Raw genomic sequence first — 12,072 nt, 5'->3', positions numbered from 1 at the left:
AAAAAAAAAAAAAAAAAAAAAAATCTTTGGAGTGGAGGGAGGGAAGGGTGGAGGAGGGAGGGAAGGGAGAGGTGGGGCTGCCTCCCAGCTGGAGGGAGCAAGGGCAGGGGAGCTGAGTGTGCACGTGGGCTTCCCTTCTCTTCCTCACAACGTGCTGTAGAAACGCATGGCCATCAGCATCACAGGAAGCTGAAGGGGAGGAGGCAGGTGAGGGGTGCCCCAGCTTCACAGCCGCATCCCACCCAGCCCACAGGCTCCCGCCTCTCACCGTCCACATCAGGATGGCGAACCCAAACCATGAGATGCCCCACGTGTAGCTGTCGATGGCGTGGCCAATGTGTTCGAAGCAGCCCTGGGCAGGGGGAACGTGGGGGTCTGAGAAAATGCCTGGGGAGGCTGGCTGCTGAAAGCAAGAGTCACTGGGCACCCTTGGGAAAGTCACTTCCTGCCTCGAGCCTTGGTTTTCTTACCTGTGGGACCATGAGGAAGTGGGTTTCTCACCCTGGGGATCACGGCAGTGTCTCCCTCCCAGGGCGGTTTCAGGGAGCCAGGGATGTGATGTTAACCCAGGCCCTGCACAAGCAGGTGCTGCCCTGATGGTGCCTATGACAGTCTGAGGGTGATTTTGTCTTGGGCTGGCTTTCCATGCTGCCCTCAAGTTCCAAGGGTTTGAAATACGCCTTTAGGATCAGTCCAGTTCTGACACCTCCTCATTTGGAGGTAAGGCTGAGTGGGCCCAGAGCCCCACACCTGTCGCCTTCATGTAGACCCCTGCTTGGCCCAACTTGGAAGCAGCCAAGAACAAAGGTTCAGGGTGTGTGCCCTGGAGTCAGGCAGGACGGAGCTGGGGGCCAGCTCTGCCGCTTGTTGGCTATGGGGCCTAGCTATGATTCTGACCCTCTGAGCCTCAGTTTTGCTATCTGTGAAATGGCGATCTTTGACAGCACTGCCCTCCGAAAGCAGTCCTGGTGATTCTGTGAGATGATGCATGTAAGCACTCTGCAGAGAGCCAGGGCTCAAGGAAGGGCTGTCCGACTCTGGTGGTGGTGATGGTTTGCATACAGGCTCCCCTCTCTGTGACACCTGATCTAAGGCATGATGGTGAAGGGCCCCCAGGCAGCCAAGGGGACCGGTTCTCCTCCTGGGGTTTCTCTCTCTGCCTCTGCACTCCCTTTGCAGGAGTTAAAGCACCTGGTTGGGGCCTGACTGCCTGAAATCACATCCCAACTCCATCCATCACTAGTGAGGCTCATCATCTGTAAAATGAGGTAATTCTAACCTTTACCTCATAAGGCTGTGGTGAGAATTAAATAAGGTAAAAACTTAAAGCACCTACAAGGAGGCCTGGTACAAAGTATAAGCTCAATAAATGTTGGTTGTTATTGGTGTTGTGCTGCTGATGCTGTTATTGTTGCTGCTATCCCCAGACAACCTGAGAAAAGTTTCGGGCGCCGCCAGGTCTGGATCAGATCAAACTGGACCCGGGGTTCATCCCGCTGACTTGCAGAGGGAGGGAGGGACAGATGGAGAGTTGAGAGAGTCAGAGGGAGGGGAGAGAAGGAGAAAGCCAGATGGGAGGGAGGAGCAGACAGACAGACAGGGAGGGAGAAAGAAGAACCAGAGAGGGCCAGAGAGACCGACGGACACAGCAGGGGGGAGGAGACACACCTTGGTGAACAGGTAGTCCAAGTGGCCCAGGCGGCAGCCTTCAGCACTGAGGGGGATAAAGTTGGCAGTCCGGCGACAGCACAGCGGGGGCCAGGGGAACACCACCTCTGGGGTGGTGGCCCGGAAGGCTGATGTGAAGTTCACCCAATCCATGGGACCTGACGTGCCACAGCACTCTTGCTGGAGAGAGAGGCAGGGGTCAGGAAGACTCTGGCTCAGAGAGGACAGCCGCTCCCCTGAGGTCACACAGCAAGGAAGGATAAGGTTGGCCTGCACTCCCCCACATCCTAGGCCTCCTCAAAGACGGGCAGCAGTGTCTGTGTGGGAGCAAAGGAGCAGAAGATACTGGTCCCAGCACCCCGAGGCTGATGGGGGATTTGGCTCAAACCCACACTCATGATTTATTTTAAATTTTTTTGAAAAAACAATTCATTGGAAAAAAAATTTTTTAATTAGCTATCAACAAAACCTGAGGTAAATGACACCAAAAGGCAGATTTCTGGCTTCTCCTGACCCCTGTGGGTGTTTAATTTGTGACTCTCAAATGATGAAAACATAGGCTCCTTCAAACCTGGGTCTCAGTCCAGGCTAGCTGCATGATGAACCAAATGGGAACCTCAATTTCCCTTGGGTCCTCAATATTCTCCTCTTGTGCTGCCGTATCATGTTGAGTTTAATTAAGAATGTGGCTTCTGGAAGCTGGCAGCCTGGGTTTGAGTCCTTTTGGTTCTGTGACCTACCAGCTGCGTGGCCTCGTGCAAACCCTCAGCTTCCTGCCTTGGTTTCCTCACCGCTAAAGAGCTGATCTTCTTTATGGACTGGTTGTAAGGACTAAATAAGCTTGAAAGTGCTTTGAATGGCGCTAAACAAAAGATAGTGCTCTTTAATGTTTTTTTTGTTTGTTTGTTTGTTTGTTCTTTTGCGGTATGCGGGCCTCTCACTGTTGTGGCCCCTTCCGTTGCGGAGCACAGGCTCCGGAAGCGCAGGCTCAGCGGCCATGGCTCACGGGCCCAGCCGCTCCGCGGCATGTGGGATCTTCCCGGACCGGGGCACGAACTCGTGTCCCCTGCATCGGCAGGCGGACTCTCAACCACTGCGCTACCAGGGAAGCCCTGTTGTTATTTTTTTAATTGAACAATTTAATTGAACAATTCTTTTTTTTTTTTTTTTTGGCCGCTGCCTCGCTGCTATGCAGATCTTAGCTAGGGATCAAACCCGTGTCCCCTGTGGTGGAAGCATGGAGTCGTAACCACTGGACCACCATCTGTTTTTATTATTACTATTGTTACTATTAAGACAGCAGGTGTGGACTTCCCTGGTGGCCCAGTGGTTAAGAATCCGCCTGCCAATGCAGGGGACATGGGTTTGAGCCCTGGTCTGGGAAGATCCCACATGCCGCGGAGCAACTAAGCCCGTGCGCCACAACTACTGAGGCTGCGCTCTAGAGCCCGCGAGCCACAACTACTGAGCCTGTGTGCTGCAACTACTAAAGTTCGCGTGCCTAGAGCCCATGGTCCTCAACAAGAGAAGCCACCGCAATGAGAAGCCCGCGCACCTCAACGAAGAGTAACCCCTGCTGGCCGCAACTAGAGAAAGCCCGCGCACAGCAGCGAAGACCCAACGCAGCCAAAAAAAAAAAAAGACAGCTTGTGCAATGGTTAAGAGCAGGGGCTCTGGATCTAGGTTTGGATCCCAGCTCTGCCGCTTACCAACCATATGACCCTGGGCAAATGACTTTCCCTCTTTTGGGCCTGTTTTCATCCCGAAAATGGCAAGGACCAGAGCCTCTCCTTCATAAGAACCACAGGAGTGGGTATCATCTACCCGTGGGCATAATGGGAGCCCTAATGCGGGCCATAATGGGAGACCTGGTCAGAGCCTCAGCTCTTCCAGCCCTCCCCACCCATCCTGCCTACCCTCACCCACCTCAATCATGATGCGATCCCAGAGGCGGGTGAGTTCCCGGCCCTGGTCCGAGTCTGCACTGTAGAAGGTCAGCATCTGCTTGGTGATCAGGGATGGGCTGGACACCATCTGCAGTGGGCCGGGAAGAACAGGGTCCAGTGGGGCTGGGTGGGGAGACAGATTGACCTCCACTGCCGGCCCAAGACCCTCACCAAACTCCCCCTGGAAGTCATGCCCCTCCCCTGTCCTCCCCCCAACTCACGTAGTCTCGGTGGGTGTAGGACGTGATGCAGGAGGCGCACTCAAAGATGTAGATGGTGAGCGTGAGCACCAGGTACTGTGCAGAGACGGAGGGAGGGTCACAGGGACAGCCCTGGCAGGGCAAAGCCTGTGAAGTCACACCCCTCAAGGGTGGATCCGTGATGGGAATGCAATTTTTTTTTTTTTTTGGCCATGCCCCAACCAGGGATGGAACCTGGTCCTGGTGGCAAAAGCACCGAGTCCTCACCACTGGACCGCCAGGGAATTCCCAGAAACACAATTTTTTAAAAAATATAGGACATGGCTAAAGAAGATGTGGCACATATATACAATGTAATATTACTCAGCCATAAAAAGGAACGAAACTGAGTTATTTGCAGTGAGGTAGATGGACCTAGAGACTGTCATACAGAGTGAAGTAAGTCAGAAAGAGAAAAACAAATACCGTATGCTAACACATATATATGGAATCTAAAAAAAAAAAAAAATGGTCGTGAAGAACCTAGGGGCAAGATGGGAATAAAGATGCAGACCTACTAGAGAATGGACTTGAGGACACAGGGAGGGGGAAGGGTAAGTTGGGACAAAGTGAGAGAGTGGCATGGACTTATAAATACTACCAAATGTAAAATAGCTAGCTAGTGGGAAGCAGCCGCATAGCACAGGGAGATCAGCTCGTTGCTTTGTGACCACCTAGAGGGGTGGGATAGGGATGGTGGGATGGAGACGCAAGAGGGAAGAGATATGGGGATATATGTATACGTATAGTTGATTCACTTTGTTATAAAGCAGAAACTAACACAACATTGTAAAGCAATTATACTCCAATAAAGATGTTAAAAAAAAAAGTATAGGACAATGTGAACGGAAACATCTACGTGGGGGATATACAGGTGTTCACCGTGCAAGTCTTTACCTTTTCTGTATGTTTGAAATTTTTAAAAATAAAACGTTACAGGACAATGCAATCAACAAAAATATGTAAGGTATTCCCTTAACTGTTAACTGTTGGCTTGGATGCAGTAAAATGAATGCCTACTGTAGAAAAGAAAAAAATAAAGACATTCCTGAGACAACCAGGAACACCTGAACACAGATTGGGTATTGGAAGATAGATAGGAAGGGACTGGGGTGAATTTTGCACGATGTGCCTGCAGTACGGTGATTGGGGAAAGCAAAACAAAACAAAAAACCCCAAACCTGAAAAAGCTCTTTAATTGGTGTTTAATGAAAATTATTTTTCTGATCCTCAGCTGTCCCCTCCCCTCACCCTTAAAGCAACAGGGCGTGGGGTGTGGATGTGCCAGCTCCACTGCCCAGACGAGATGATGTGGCCACACATGCCTGGCTGCTTTAAAACCACGTCCTTATCACTCAGAGAAATGTGCACGCAGGTATTTACAAGGAAGTGACTTGGTGTCTGGAATGTGCTTCAAAATACCCCAGGAAAGAAAAATGTGGGCAGGCAGAGGATAGGGGTAGAGGGGACGATGTGCGGGTGATATTGTGGAAACCAGGTGATAGGTACACAGGGTGCATCATGCCATTCACTCTAGTCTGTTTGAAAGTTCCCATAACAATTAAAAAAAAAAAATCTGTGTCTTAGTTAATTAGTTAACAAACTAATAGGAGAGGCAGACACAGACCTTTTTTCTTTTACTAGTTGGGTGAACTTTTAGGACTTTGGTTAAATTGTTCTGCCAGAGAACTAGATGGAGGAAAGAAAGGAAAAAAAAAAAAGAAGAAAAGGAAAGGAAGAGCCTTTCCATGGCTCCACGTTACTCATAAAGAAGCCAAAGCCTTTACCAAGGCCTGCAGGCCACCTGATAGGCCCACCTCCGCTCTCTGCCCTCAAGGCCTCCCCGTCCGTCCTCAGTTCCTCTCACTCACTCACCCCCACTTGGCTCCAGCCACACTGAACTCCTGTCCCCTCTGGCTTCAGGGCCTTTGCTCTTGCTGTTCCCTCCACCTGGAATGCTCTTTTTGCAGACACTCATGCGGCTCACTCCCTTACCGATCCACCGGCCCGCCCTCCCCAGCGGGTCTTCACTTTCTCTGCCTGCAAGATCTTCCCTTTCCCATCCCCAGCTCCAGCTCTCCCTTGCCTGGTCACTGTCTCCCCCATGAGAGTATCCTCCCCCACAGCAAGGGCTTTTATGGTTTGCTCACAAAATAGCCCTAGTGCCTAGCACATGGTTCTTGCTGTGTAAACATTTGTGGATTGGATAAGTAGCTGCTCCTGGGAATCCAAAAAGCCCTCAGCTGGGGAAAACCCAGTGTTGGCTCTGTGTCAGTGGGGCCAGGATTGGAATCCCTGGTCTCCCTATCATCTGGGCTGTGGGCCTCTTTGAACCTCAGTTTCCTCATCTGGTAAATGGGCAGAGAAGCACTAACTTCAGACGGATTCTGGGAGGACTGAAGGAGCTCATTTTCTAAACTGCTTAGCCTAGTGTCAGAACATGAGAGGTACTTGGGGAGTGTGGGTTATTGCTGTGGGCAGAGATTTAGGAGCCTAGGCTCAAGCACTGAAGTGCTCAGGTTTAAATCCTGGCTCTGTCACTCACTTGCTGTGCCACCCTGGATAAGTGGACTCACTTCTCTGAGGCTCAGTTTCAACTCTGTCAAATGGGCCATGAAGATGATGATGATGATGAAGGTGATGATGGTACCTCACGGTGGGTTGTGAGGAACAAATGAACTGATCTATGTAAAGCATGTAGAATGCAGTGAGCGCTCATTAAATGGTTGCTGTGCTATTGTTATTGTCATTGTTATCAACAGAGCTCCCGAGCACAGACCCTGGAGACCAACCAGCTGAGGTTCAAATCCCAGTCCTGCTACTTAAGAGCCAACCTCCCAGGCAGAGCTGCCTTCCCTGTCTCCCCTGTGCCCCAGTTTTCTTTGCAAAATGGGGGTAACAGCTGAGCCTAGGTTGTTAGGTTACGGGCAGATTAAATGACCTGATTGCCACGAGGCCCAAGTGTCGTGCCATGTGGAACACACGCTAGTGGCTGCGGTGTGATTGTTTTTACGACTCTGTGAGGATGACTTTTGTGCCCAGCCGTCCCCATCCCTTCCTCTTGGGGCCTCACCGTGAGCATCATGGACCGGTGGCGGCAGAGCACTGCGCCCACACCAAAGCTGGCCGCCACAAAGAAGGAGAAGCCGCAGAAGATGGCGATCCAGGCACCGGCGAAGACGTCATCCTTGCCCGAGACGCCCATCAGTGGGTACACGCGGTACTGGTCGGCAGTCACCCATACCGTTTCAGCAAACAGGGCCAGGCCTGACAGCTGGACGGGGCAGCCAGTTAGCAAGGCCTGCACAGGGGCAGCAACCCTGGCTCCATGAGTCTCCGTGAGAAGGGCCTTCCCCATTCTGAGCCTCTACTGCCCTCTTGGTAAAGTGGGCACATAGAGTGGCGAAGATGTCGCCTTCCACGAGCAGGGATGAAGGTGGGCAGGAGGCCATGAGGGAAGGGAGGACCCAGCCAGATCTCCGCCCCCACCCACACCCCAGCTGCCAGTGGCTTCAAGGATACAAAGAGACGCTACATGCAAAGCCTGGCGCTCATGACTGGCACCGAGGAGATGCTAGGTTAGCCCGCCTCCCCTGAAGAGCGTTGCTATTCCCTGAGGAGGGGAGTCTGGCCGTGGCCAGAACTATTACAAAAGCATCAACCCTTTGATTCAGCAATTCCACTTGCAGGAATCAATCCTCCAGATACACCTGCCCAGGCAGGAAAATCACACACCCACAAGGTTATTCCCCGCAGCGCCGTGGGTAAAGGAGCCAGGATGCCACACAATGGAGGGCTGGGCGGTTGTGGAAAAGGGCAGGGAGGCTGTCTGAGGACTCATGTGGACAGAGAATGTGCACAGGAGGAAATGGGAGGCACAGAGCAGGGTGTGGAATGAGCTACATTTGGGGCAAGAAAGGGGAGAAAATAGGTATATAGGTTCCTATTTGCTTGTATTTGCTTAAAGAAATATTGGAGAAAATAAAAATCTGGTTACCTGTTGGGATGGGGAACAAGGAGAGAGGAAGACTGCTCAGTGGATACCTTTGCCAACAATCAAACTAACTCTCATAGAGTATTTACTGTGTGCATTGGTCCTTGAAACTGCTTTCTGTATGATAATCATCGTTGTTACCAGCTCTCCTGCGCTACTGCTGTTACGGCCAACACAGATAGCAACCATGTGTGCCAAATTCTGGCCTAAGCACAAATCCAATAACTCATTTTATCCTCTCAGCATTCCTATTTTATCTCCATCTTATTACAGATGAGAACACTGAGGCCCAGAGAGGTTACATCACTGGCCCCAAGTCCCACAGTAGAAAGTGACAGAGCTGGGATTTGAACCCAGGCTGTCTGGCTCCAGAGCCATGTACAGGTATCACGTAATTAAAAGACATTGTTATTATACATTACTATTGGACTCCTGTGCACCAATCAGGCACCCTATGTCCATAATCATGTTAATGATGATAGCTGGCACTGGTCAAGCACTTTTTTTGAGCTGAGGGCCATACATGGATTAATCCACACAACAATGCCCACAGTGTGGACGTAATTTATAGATGGGGAAACAGGCACAGAGAAGTAAAGTCACTTACTCGAGGTCACACATCTGGGGAGAGGCAGAGCTGGGATTCGAATCGGGGCTGTTCTGACTTGAGAGCCAGGCGACACTGGCCATTAGGTGAGTCCCGAGCCCTCAGCTGTCCCACTCCCAGGCTCAGGACCGCCCCCCTCCTCTTCACCCGCACACTGGGCTCCCAGCCCCAGGGAATGTCTCACCAGAATAATGATGTTTCCCACGACCAGCAGACCCACCACAACTGGAGACGCCTTCTCTGTTGTTGCTGCTGCCGCAGAAGCCATAGTCTAGCCTGGGACACACGAGCCGGGATGAGGCCAGGCAGGGGCCGGGAGAGGACCCACTGCCCCATTCCACACCCCAGCTGCCAGGGGCTGCTGCCAGCTCTCTGATGGGCCCAAGCCAGTACCAAGTGTGCCCAGCTTCCCACAACCCCAGCAGTGGGCCATTTTACAGAGGAGGAGGGAGTTCCCTGGTTGGTCCAGTGGTTAGGACTCCGCGCTCCCACTGCAGGGGTCATGGGTTCAGTCCCCGGTTGGGGAACCAAGATCCCACAAGCTGAGTGGCTTGGCCAAATAAAAAAGAAGAAACGAAGCCTTGGGTGCGGCAGTCACTGGCCAGAGCTCAGGGCTGCCCCCCACCCCTAGCCTCAGACCTTCCCAGCTCCCCCTGCCCATCCAGACCCCCAGAGCCTCGTCCTCACCTTCTCTGCCTGAAGCCTCTCTGGCCAGGCCCTCCCACAGTGGCTCCCTATATATGCCCAGGCCCGTCCTTGGGCCAGTTTCCTGGAAGTGGGGAGGGTGTCTGGAGGAGGGGACAAGAGGTCAAGTCAGCAGATCAGTATGGGAGAACAGTTTTATGAGACCCCTCCCCCAAGTGATTTACAGACCTGAAATTCCAGATTGTGCTAATATCTGGCCACATGAGCAGGGTGAACTGCAGTGGCCTCTGGTTCCCAGTCTGTCATGGTGGTGGAGGGGGGCGGGGGGGAGAGGGCGAGTGCACCACCTGATGTCTCTCCTCAGGACTAGGGCCTTCCTGGGAGGAGGGAGAGATCCAAGTCAAACCCACAAGTGAGGGGACTTTCCTGGTGGCACAGTGAATCCACCTGCCAAAGGCAGGGCACATGGGTTCGAGCCCTGGTCCAGGAAGATCCCACATGCCGGGGAGCAACTAAGCCCGTGCGCCACAACTACTGAGCCCGCGCTCTATAGCCCGCGAGCCACAACTACTGAAGCCCGTGCGCCTACAGCCCATGCTCCGCAACAAGAGAAACCACCGCAATGAGGAGCCCGCGCACCGCAAGGAAGAGTAGCCCCCCGCCCACCAGAACTAGAAGAAAGGAAGCCTGGGAGCAGGAACGAAGACCCAAAACATCCATAAATAAATATAAATAAATAAATAATTAATTTTAAAAAACCCCAACAAACAAAAAACCCACACGTGTGTCTGCAGTCCCAGAATTGCATCCTCTACTGGTGTCTCCACCTCTCCAAGGCTGGGAGCCCAAGGGGAGGTCTAGGCAGGGACCCCGGCAGGCAAGGGCAGCTGGATGAGGCAGGGAGGTGGGAGGAGATGAGGCAAGTGGGAGGGATGCTCGGAATGCTGGTCCAGGGGGAGGATGGAAGGAGATGCGTGTGTGACAGGATTTTGAGATGTGTTCAACGAGCAAGCGGGGAGAGGAGTGTGCAAGAAAAAGGGAGGGGCACCCTGAATGGGCTTGGTGGGAGGCCCCCCCACCATCACCACACACGCGCGGACAAAGCAGGGTCACAGCGAGGTGGAGCCGTGGGTGGAAATGTCTTCAGTTTGCGGGATCGAAGAGACCTCGGTTCAAATCCCAGTTCCGCCTACTCTGTGCCGCGCGACGTGGCGTGTGCATTTGTCTATCTGCAGAATGGGTACCATCAGACCACTTTCCTGGGCGGCGGTGGGAACTGAGGGCGGGGATATCTGCAAAGGGTGTCTTCGGGCCTGGTGTGCAGTGGGCAGCCGCGCCTCACCAGCAGTGCTCCGGAGCAGCCCACGGTCTCTCCTGTGGCGCCCCCTAGTGGCAAAAGTCTGATCCTGCAGGCGAAAAGGGTGACTTGGGCCGGGCCTTGCCCAGAACTTTTCAACCCGGAGAGCTAGGGCATTTGCTTGGTTTTCTCTCTGTGCTTTGGCTTTCCCCAGTGATAAATGGGCAAACAAATGGAACTTAAAATTCAATCGTCAAGATACTGGCTTGGTAATAAGACTCATGAGGTGTTTTCCGATTAAAATGGATAATTTGATTTTTAGTCAATCCACTATACATTTAAAAGTTTTTCTAATAATGTATATAACCTGTCAAATACATTTTATAACTTTTAGCTAAAGTAACTTGCAAAATAATAGGACCATGCTAATAATATGAAATATTTTTATTTTCAAATAGTTGATAACTCTAAGCAATTGGAAGTTATATAAAATGTCTGGTAAAAGCAAAAAATTTTCCAATGGAGGCACATGTCACCTGTCATAAAAGGGATTCATTTTGTTCTGAAACAAGAACCCAGTGTGTTTTGATGTCAAACTTGAATTTTCACTATTCTTTCTTACTGTTATATAGGCTAGTCTTCAAAACAATAAAATTTGGAGTGCTAATTACTCAGATGCTCAGAAGGGTGATGATAAAAATCACAATGCCAAGATCTCCTAAAGATGACATATGCCTATGCTATGATCTGGCCATTTGTCCCTGGAAATACCCCCACTTCCGTCTACCAAAGGCTGTGAGTGTATTCATAGCAGCCCCACACTGGAAACCACCCAAGTGTCCCTTAACAGGAGGATGGATAAGTCCATGATGGTACATGCATATAATGGATACTATTCAGCAACAATAGGGAACGACCGATGGATACACGCAACCACTGGGATGAATCTCAAAAGCATTACGCTAAATGAAAAAGCCACTCAAAAGATTACCACTGTATGATTCTAGATAGGAAGTTCTAGAACAGGCAAAACCAATCTAGAATGATAAAAGTCAGGGAGTGGTTACCCTTGGGAACATGTGACTGGACGGGGGGACAGGAAGGGGGCTTCTCTTTCTTGATTTGGACGCTGGTTACACAGGGGTATTCAGATTGTGAAAATTCATCAAGCGGTACCCTCACGATAAGTGCACTTTTCTGTATTTTTTTTTTTATTCCAATGCCTTATTCTAAAGAGAGTAGATCCTTTCAAGAAACATTCGATGTGTTAAAAGTGGTGTTTTCGAAAGAGGGCACATGAGATAATTTTAGGCATTCCATGGACATGAGATGAAATGGCATGAAATGATACAACATTCATATGACGAGAAGATGAGCCATTTCTAACCAGTCCTTCAGATGGTGCCATGGAGAAAGGCTCAGTAATTTCATGCTACTGTGTCCTAAACATCTCCCCTTTCTTGCTTAGAGCAGGTTTCAATAGGCCTCAGTGTCTCACTAGAATTTAATAGTAACATATTTTCATTGTATTTATTTTTAAGATGTTTTGTTTTCCATGGGCAGTGGTGAAAGGAAAGTTTTCTCAAACTTTTTAATTATAAAATATTTCAACTGGGCTTCCCTGGTGGCGCAGTGGTTGAGAGTCCGCCTGCCGATGCAGGGGACACGGGTTCGTG

The 12,072-nt window shown here is 50.9% G+C and overlaps 1 protein-coding gene across 1 annotated transcript; it reads right to left on the bottom strand.

Annotated features, from left to right (window-relative positions):
• Nucleotides 1-144: 144 nt before the first annotated feature.
• On the bottom strand, nt 145-8,722 carry UPK1A (uroplakin 1A). Its single transcript, XM_007471000.1, has 7 exons — nt 8,639-8,722; nt 6,927-7,127; nt 3,836-3,910; nt 3,595-3,702; nt 1,669-1,848; nt 269-352; nt 145-189 (listed from the first exon to the last, which is right to left on the bottom strand). The coding sequence occupies exons 1-7, from the start codon at nt 8,720-8,722 to the stop codon at nt 145-147; spliced, it is 777 nt and encodes a 258-aa protein (XP_007471062.1).
• Nucleotides 8,723-12,072: the final 3,350 nt, after the last annotated feature.

Source organism: Lipotes vexillifer, unplaced genomic scaffold (assembly GCF_000442215.2).
Source record: "Lipotes vexillifer unplaced genomic scaffold, Lipotes_vexillifer_v1.1 scaffold182, whole genome shotgun sequence".
Taxonomy (NCBI): Eukaryota; Metazoa; Chordata; class Mammalia; order Artiodactyla; family Lipotidae; genus Lipotes; species Lipotes vexillifer.
This window is presented reverse-complemented; position numbering and strand designations above follow the sequence as displayed.

Excerpts from the sequence above, each read along its gene's own strand:
- UPK1A (XM_007471000.1), bottom strand. The coding sequence starts at position 8,722 with ATGGCTTCTGCGGCAGCAGCAACAACAGAGAAGGCGTCTCCAGTTGTG. Across the intron at positions 3,911-6,926 it reads ACCGGTCCATGATGCTCACG|TACCTGGTGCTCACGCTCAC; the intron begins GTGAGGCCCCAA and ends GTCTCTGCACAG. Across the intron at positions 1,849-3,594 it reads GGGATCGCATCATGATTGAG|CAAGAGTGCTGTGGCACGTC; the intron begins GTGGGTGAGGGT and ends CTCTCTCTCCAG.